The sequence below is a fragment of the Watersipora subatra genome, chromosome 5 (genome assembly GCF_963576615.1).
Source record: "Watersipora subatra chromosome 5, tzWatSuba1.1, whole genome shotgun sequence".
Classification (NCBI taxonomy): domain Eukaryota; kingdom Metazoa; phylum Bryozoa; class Gymnolaemata; order Cheilostomatida; family Watersiporidae; genus Watersipora; species Watersipora subatra.
The window spans coordinates 1187665-1196437 of NC_088712.1; the positions used below are offsets into that span (position 1 = coordinate 1187665).

Below are 8773 nucleotides of genomic sequence, written 5' to 3' on the forward strand. Positions count from 1 at the left end.
CTCTGGAAAGAGTTGCGCCGGTAGAACTCCTCCCATATATGCTGCAAGGTGGGGCTGCCCGGCTATATAGCCGTATGATGGTGGGAGAGGCCTCCAGCTGGGAGGTCGTTAAGGCTGAACTGGTAGCCGAGTATGCCATGCTTCGACAGGAAGCATGGCGACAGTTTGTCAACTGCCAGTATGGTGCTGGCGATACAGTTGACGTTTATTTGGATTGTTCGGAGCGATTCGGGGAAGAGACTGAGGATGTCCTCAGATGATCTTGGCTTTCGAGTCAAGTTTTATGAGGGGCTCCCATCTTCGGTTTACGAGTGGGCCATTGCTCATGAACACGCATACACGGCCGATTTCGGGTCCGTGCTGGCCCGTGAGCGAGATCACTTGGTTTTGCGGAGAGCTGCGGAAGCTCGCTCACATAGAGACTCGACAAGAGGTCTCGCTGCTGCTTCTAAGCAGCAGGGAAGCAGTTCCGGCTGTTTTCGGTGTGGTGGAAATCACCGTGTAAAAGCCTGTCAACAGACAGACTCGGGCGTAAGAGCGCCACAGGAAAGAAGTCAAAGGCTTCTGCCAACAGAGGTTGCTTTAGGTGTGGCAGCACTGAGCATCTCGTCGCGAGCTGTCCTAGACAGCGAGCCCACGATGACTTAGCTGACGGGTCTACCAATGGTGGACCAGGTTTTCACAAGGAGGGCACAGACAGGGGCGGCACGTCCTTTGCGATGGAAACTGAGTAGCACGTAGGGCTGTGTGCAGTAGTCGTATGCCAGTTGTTCGGGCTGTTCTCAGCGGCCGTTGTTTCATGTGTCTCATAGACACAGGAAGTGAGCGGACATTGGTGAGTCTGCGGGTGATGGTTGGGCTTCCTATTAGGCCAGGCCAGCCTTTGTTAACGGCCGATGGCAAAGTTTCTCACATGAGAGGCCGATGTCGAGTCATTTTTGGTTCGCATAGACACTGCTTTCGTATCACCGCGCCAGTAATAAGTGAGTTAAGGAATCTCGGGGTCGGCTGCCTTCTTGGCGGTGATGTCATTGATCATATGGGAGGTGTCACTGTTGGGACAGGTGTAGATTCGAAATACAGTGTCTTGTGAGGGAAACCTCATCGTGAAGAATGCTGCATAGTTTCTCGAAAAGAGCCTGCGTTTAGTGCAGCCAGCAAGGCTGGGGATGACTATAGGCCATCAACCTGCGGCAGTACGAGCCTTCTGCAGGTTGAGGACCCAGATTTTATTGCCGAGTTTGCCAAAGGTCACTGGACTGTTAGTTGGCGGTGGTCTGGGCAGCTGCCTAACAGGCTTCAAACCAGGATATCTGAGTATAAATGTTCTCAGGCACCTCAAGTGCGAGAGTGCTATTGCACCGAACTAGAAAGCTGGATCTCGAAAGGCTGGCTGAAGCGGTGGAATTGGCCTGTGGAAGGCATCATTCTACTGCTGGCAGTGGTTCAGCCGACGAAAGACAAAGTGCGCCCAGTCATGGATTATCATGAGCTGAATGCATTTGTCGAGTGTCATACTGATGATGATGTGGTGGCGGCGTGCGCTGATAAGATTAGGAAGTGGCGGCAGCTGCAGAGCAAGCTGAAGGTGGTAGACCTTAAGTCCGCATACCTGTAGATTCACATTTCCAAGGACCTATGGAAGTACCAGGTCATGAGGTACAAGGGTGTGCACTATGCCTTAACTCGACTGGGTTTTGGCCTGTCATGTGCACCAAAGATCATGGTCTCAATCCTTAAAAAAGTTCTGTCATTGGACAAACGTGTTCATCGTAGTACTGATCACTATATTGATGACATAGTGGTTCAAGAGTCCGTACTGAGTGCTCAAGGATTGAGAGACCACTTGGCTAGGTATGGGCTCAAGACAAAGGACCCTGAGGCTTTGGATGGAGGCCGGTTGCTGGGTGTTGCTTTGCAGAAAGATTCCAGCGGGCATCTGCAAATGTCAAGGGAAACAGCTCTTTCTGAGTACAATTTTGAGCTGTCAGTGCTCACGAAGAGAGAGCTTTTTTCGATATGTGGCCGACTGGTTGGCCACTACCCTGTGGCAGGGTGGCTGCGTCCGCAGTGCAGCTTTTTTAAAACGGCTGAGCTGCAGTGGAGCTTGGGACTTTCCTGTCGGGAAGACAGTCAGCAGTCTGGCTGGTGAGCTCTTGGCAAAAGCCCGCCATGAGGACCCAATCAAAGGAGTTTGAAGGGTGAACCCTCGTGGTTCTGTTAAAGTGTGGACTGATGTAAGCTCTCTTTGCATGGGTGTGGCCTTGGAGGTCGATGGCAACATTGTGGAGGATGCTTCATGGCTCCGAAAGGAGTCTGACCATCAGCACATCAATGTTGCTGAGTTGGAGGCGGTTGGTTGGGGGATCAATTTGGCAATTGCATGGGGGTTCAAAACTTTCACGTCGGCCATTGATTCGCTTACAGTTGTTAACTGGTTGACCAACACCATTGATGAACGAAACCGTGTCCGAACAAAGAGTGTTGCGGAGATGCTTGTGAAGCGTCGTTTGGGTGTGATCCGTAACACTATAGCCGAGTATGGACTTGCAGTGTCTGTTCACTTTGTTCCTTCCGTAGAGAATAAAGTTGATCAGATGACCAGGGTACCAAAGCATTGGCTTGAGTACCGAGAGGCTGACTGTGAAGCAGTTGAGGTGTCAGCTGCGATTGTCAGCGGCGAAAGTCCTGAAGACGCCATTTGGGCAGCACATTTGCCGCACCATTTGGGGGTTGACAGGACGCTTTACCTTGCATGACATATTCGCAAAGATCTGTCACGGGAGCAGGTAAAAACTAACTTGGCTGCATGCGAGGCATGCCAGCGCATTGACCCTGCATTGCGGGGCGAGAGTATTGTGGCCGTTGGAGATTTGGCCGTAGAAGAGAACTGGTGCCGAGTTGCTATTGATGTGACTCATTATGGTAACAGTCCTTTTCTGTCAATAGTGGACTATGGCACGTCGCAGTTTGCCATCTGGCATAGGCTGCAAACTGAGTCTGCAGCCCAGATGGTGACTCAGCTGTGTAGCACCATGGTTGAGTGCAGGCCGTGTTATGAGTTGTTGCTGGACAACTCAGCGGCGTTCCGGTCAGCAGCTGTTCATCAGTTTGCAAAAAGGTGGGGAGTTTCTCTTCGTTTTCGAGCCGCCTAAGCCCCTGGCGGTAATGAAACAGTTGAGAGAAATCATCGGACAATCAAGAGGATTACCGAAAGGGGTGGGATCACCCCGGAGGAGGCAACTTTTTGGTATAATCTAACGCCTCAGAAGGAAATGGAGGAGACCTCTGTTCCTTCGAATGTGCTATTTCGATGCCAATGGCGAGTGCCCTTCGATATCAACAGTAAGACATCTGAGGAGGATGTCGAGAGCTGTTTTAGTGTGGGTGATGAGGTGTGGGTGAAACCATACCCACCATCTTGCACAAAACAGTGGATGCTAGGTCAGGTTACCAGCGTCGTCTCTAAGCACACAGTGTGTGTAGATGGCATGCCTAGGCATGTAAGGGATGTTAGGCGACGGCGCTATGGTAATGACATAGGTACTGACCATGTCAGCCACAAACTTGTCAGTGACATTCGACCTAGATCATTGGCTCTAGGTGGAAACCACTTTCCGGAGGTGGATGCCGCCAATATGCTGCCGGTGGAGCTGGTTTTTGGCTCCGTACTGCCTGTTGGGCCTCTAAGTGAGGCCGATGAAGAGGCGGCAGAAAATCAGGGAGGCGACGGAGCGCAGCTGCCAGCTGAGGAAGTCAAACCCGAGGCTAATGCAGACAGGCCAGCGGTCGAAGCGGCCAGATTGCCTGAGCAGCCTGAACCGCCTAGACGGTCGCAGCATTTGCGACGGCGTCCTGCGTATTTGGATGACTATGAGTGCTAGTCACTCGAGACCAATGCATCTTTCTTGTGAGCTTTGAAAAAAGCTGGGGGAGATGTGGGATATTATGAAAATATCCGAGGCTTTTCAGGGATTAGTTGGTAATGCAAGCGCTGGCTATCTTGGTAAGCCAGGGCTATGGAAAAGCTGGCTTTTCACGAAAAGCGCCAGCTTAAAGCAAGGAAAAGCTGGGGGACTAACAGGTCTTGCTATATAAGCAGGCGTTAAACAGATGGTTGGCAGGAGGCTCAGTGGAGAGCAAGTGAGCTGATCATCTGTATTGCTATGCTTCTACTGAAAATCAATTTGCGCTGTGGAGATCGGACTTGCGAGTCCATTGATTAGCAGTGAGGCTGCTGATTGGTTAGCCTATTGGTCGGCAGTAGGGACTGCTGTGAGATCGGTAACAGCATTCTGCTGTGGGTGTGTATCGCCGTGGTGGTGAAGGCTGGTGACAAAGGGGAGGTTGGTGTGTCATCGTAGCAGCTTGGTGTTGCGCAGCAATATCTTCGTTATATTGCTAACATAAACATTGAGGTTAGATATAAAACAGCAACACTTGGGTTAGAAAGAGCAGAAACAACCTGGTGAAAAAGGTAATTGATGAAGGCATTTTGTTTTATTGACTCAAACTAAAAAGTCTTAGACATATTGAGAGAAGCAAGATCATGCAAGACTAAACCAGGTTGACATGGCACTGCGTTGTGTTGAGATAGAAAGTATCATATAATTAAATGATGCCGTTTTGGCTTGTGCAAAATCATCATAGATAAGTGGAGTTAAATGAAAAAATAGATAGACTTCCAAAGTGGAAGGCAAAGCTGCAATATACATTAAAATATACAAAATATAAATTAAAATATAAAATCAGAAAGGATCGAAAGATATACATAATTAATTGAACAATGTAGCAAGATCAGAAAGATTGTCAAATACTAGAAATCATTTTATCATGGTTTACAGAGAACTGGAAACATCAAAGATAAAGAGGCCTCAGATAAGGAAGACTGTAGAATGTTTTGGCATAGAATATGGGACAAACGGACATTGCAATAGACCAAAACAGAATCGGTAAAAAGATTAACCATCAAATTAGAACAAGTGAGAAAGCAAAAATATATTTGTAATGATCTGGATATTGAGAAAAAGAGAGTATCTGATTGAACATGACCTTGCCCAGATGAAGTACAAGGGTTTTGATCAACTGTCTGAAAACTTTGCATGATTTAGTGGCAGTCAGTCTACAGAAATTCTTTAAAAAAGAAAATGTACCCAAATGGGTGACATCAAAAAGAACATCTCTGATCCTTAAAGATCCAGCTGAAAAGAAAAAAACTGCAAACTACCAGCCTGCCACATGTTTACCAATTATGTGAAAAAATTTGACAGGAATTTTAGCAGAGATACTGGATGAACATCTGTCTAGACAGAAGGTTATTGAAAAAAAAAACTGTGTCAGGAACTCAAGGGGCCTGAAGATCATGTTATGTTAGATAACGCAGAAAATAAAAAAGACTAACCTCGCGAGATGTTATTTTTATATCAGAAAGCTTATGAAATGCTGTCTCATTCTTAGATCCTAAAAACAATGGAACTACATGTAATTGAAATGACAAGAAAGTAATTGAGCTGATATAACCGACAAAGGAACTTGGAATATTGAGTTACAATACTTTGCTGGAAACATTGCGAGGGTTCTTGTTTCCTGTTTATTTTGGTGTTACAGTTGACTGGTACATATGGTCACAGGTCCTTGGCCAGCTGCTTGCCGCTGTATCAGCTCTATTATTTTTCAGTTTTCATCAGAACCCTAGTCACGTCAAGCAATCTTGGAAGGCCCCAGCCATTTTGGTGCCAACCTTTCCACCTGCAACCTTTGAAGCAAAGTGTTAACTATAATTGTTTATTGTCTCGCATTAAACAATTGCCAAGCACCACCACAGAACAACCAACAATTACAGCTAGCCCAAAAGAGCACTGCATGAGTACATTGCTTATCAGATATAGTACCACCAAAAAAAGAAACAGAGCAGCACCCATCATGAAAATGTTTGTTCATAAGGCATCGAACGGTCATCTATGGACAGGCTGACTAAATTTTCTCTATTTATTTTTGTCAAATGTTTATGATTACCACTTATGTTTCTGCTAACATATTTTTGTAAACAAGTAAATATCACATTTAAACTACAACCAGTCGTTTATGCAAATGGTTAGAAATAAGTAAATTGCCTAATTTTTGAACTTGGTCATGAAGCATAACGGCTAGAACATGGGTTCTTTAGCATGATAAAAACCTTTTTTAGCTATATTCTGCAAAAATTACCAACTTCTATGTTCAGCTGCAGATTGTGCAAAGCATTTTCGTAATATTGTAATGACTTTATTTTGGTAAAAAATTATAATTAAATGGTAAGTATTTTGTTAAAATGTGCAGCTAAGCATATATAAGACAGATGGTAGTGGAAGGTCTATATTTGTATTTGGCTGTAATTTTTATAGCTATCACTTCAGATAAGAAACTAACGTTAAAATATGTCATTGACCCTTTCACTTTGTTTAGTATACTATTTTAGATCAACACTAGTAACATAGTCTATAAAAATACCAAAGTTACGTAGTAATATTGAAAAAATGTATGAATTGAGGTTGCCTTCTTCTGAGCGTGCACAAAAACAGTTGACCCAGAAAAGAGGGAGATTTTAATACAAATCACTAAATTATGGATAAATTAGCGAAAGGCCCTCATCTAAGCTGTTTATGCATTGATGAACCTTTTTTGATTTTTTAAACAAATATATCGAGTTGTTTGCAGCATTTTGGCTAATATTTACTATTTTTGTTTTAAACTCACAAACCACAAAAATCATTAAAATGAGAGAAAAAAATTATGTTTCATTATAAAGTATGTCATATGTCATGTTATAAAAAAAATCCTTAAAACCAATATTATAGCTAATAAACTATAGGGCTTTATAAATCTGACTGAGTTTGATTCTCACTCTATGAGTCAGTTTGATCAGTCAGGAGGAGATAACTGACTGTCTATTTAGTTCATTAAGTCAACTAGACATTCTGGAAGATCTTTTTAGCTGAGTTAGTAAATGATTATCTAGTAGAGAAGCTGCTTGGTTCATATTAAGTAGGGATTGAGGCAAGTGTGGTTAATGTGATATGATTGGTTGACGAAAGCTGCTATGGTAGTAGCTGATAGATTACTATACTCTTCTCACTCCAGTTGGCTACAACAAGTCTGTTTCTTGAGATGTGCAAATCTAACTTGCTCAATGTTCCAATGGTAGAGTCTGTCAGCTTAGATACTAATGTACCCGTAGAATGAACAGTATCATACTTGGATAGTATATATCTGACTTCCCTTGTATAATGTTGAAACTCTTTTAGCAGTACTACTAATGTCATATTTCTAAAATGGTACTATGTCAGCTGAATAAGAAGTCTATGTAATTTGACATTCGTTATAACAATATCCATTATAAGTCTGCAATATTGTCAGAATAATCTTACATCTCCGTCAACTATAAACCTATTGAAAATTTTACCAGAGAAAAACTTTGCAGTTTATTTTGAATAAAAAGAACCCATAAAAGAAATTACATAAAAGATCATTTAAAATACTTTCTTTCCTCTTTAGAGATAGAGAAACTGGGAAAAGTATTTACAAATGGTTAATCATCGCTGTGTTAATAAAATAGTTTTAGATGGTGAATAAACAATTATTTTGTTATTACAGTTTCTTATTTTACAAAGTAAAAGCGCATTTGACAATATACCGAAAAACCTTTTCTTAAGGTTCGCTTTTGCGCTCTACTTTTTAACACTTTGTTAGAATAGATTTTGTTAGTGGCGGTTCTCAAATAAAGGGTGGTGGGATAAACTTCCAACTCCTCTTCAGAATCTTGAGAAAATATACTGAGCCGTTCTACCAGCAAGTCTAATGTCACCAATATTCTGTACTCTCCTTCTGGCGGAGTGACAGTGTCTGACTGGGCAGAAAAAACCTGCTAACATACATCCATTTTGTTTTTCTTTTTAAAACAAATACACAATTGAAAGCTGAAACAGGGCTTAACCAGTTGATATTTATTGATTTCAATGAACCTATGATGTTCTTATGGCCTGTGTGGCATTTTGTTGGAGCTTTCAAGTTATCTTATTTTAATTTTGAAAAGATTTTTTCATTGTTAATGGTAATTTACAAAAACCTATAAAATTGACTTGCATTCTTTGATGTTATTGCTAAATTTTCAAGCTAAAACTGGCTTTTTATTTGCAATAGACAAAGAGTTACAAGCGTCCATCCATTGTTAAGCTTAGTTCATATTACCGCAATCATGCTATCAAATAATATACTATAAATCAAAAAATAAATAAGTTTTTTAGCAATATTATTCATCAAAATTTACAAATATATGCATATATTTATGCGAAAGTGACATAAACCACCTAAATTTATAATACATTCAATACAAAAACAAACGATTTAAGTCAAAAGTTGCCTTTTTGAAACAATAACTATAGCTTTAATTGCTTGAACAGTTGCGCTCTTATTGTTGTTTTCATTGAATCTACTATATAGTATTTTGATTTTCCAATACCTGCAACAGCTTTTTCTGACCTCAAACTCTCTTCTGTGCAGCTTAGCTAGTCAATGTTAGCATGTAAACAATTCGTAGCAAAGCAAAACTTTTGGGCAATACACTATAAACTTCTCACACAAATGAAGAGAGACCGCATTTATTCAAAAGATCTTCAATAGTTTAGCCTCAAATCACATAATACCAAATTTTCATGGTAAATTCAAAACTTTTTGCACATAGATCAAAGTATGAAGACTGCACTAAAATCGTACAGCAATCAGCCTGATCCAGTAA

At 41.9% G+C, this 8773-nt stretch overlaps 1 protein-coding gene across 1 annotated transcript; it reads left to right on the forward strand.

Moving 5' to 3' along the window:
* Window positions 1-2252: 2252 nt before the first annotated feature.
* Window positions 2253-3155, forward strand: LOC137396721 (uncharacterized). Its single transcript, XM_068083031.1, has 2 exons — window positions 2253-2685; window positions 2773-3155. Exons 1-2 carry the CDS (start codon window positions 2253-2255, stop codon window positions 3153-3155), a joined length of 816 nt encoding a protein of 271 aa, XP_067939132.1.
* The last annotated feature ends 5618 nt before the right edge of the window (window positions 3156-8773 follow it).

Coding starts and splice junctions, on each gene's coding strand:
- LOC137396721 (XM_068083031.1), top strand. CDS start 2,253: ATGGGTGTGGCCTTGGAGGTCGATGGCAACATTGTGGAGGATGCTTCA. Junction 2,686..2,772: donor TGCGATTGTCAGCGGCGAAA/GTCCTGAAGACG, acceptor ATATTCGCAAAG/ATCTGTCACGGGAGCAGGTA.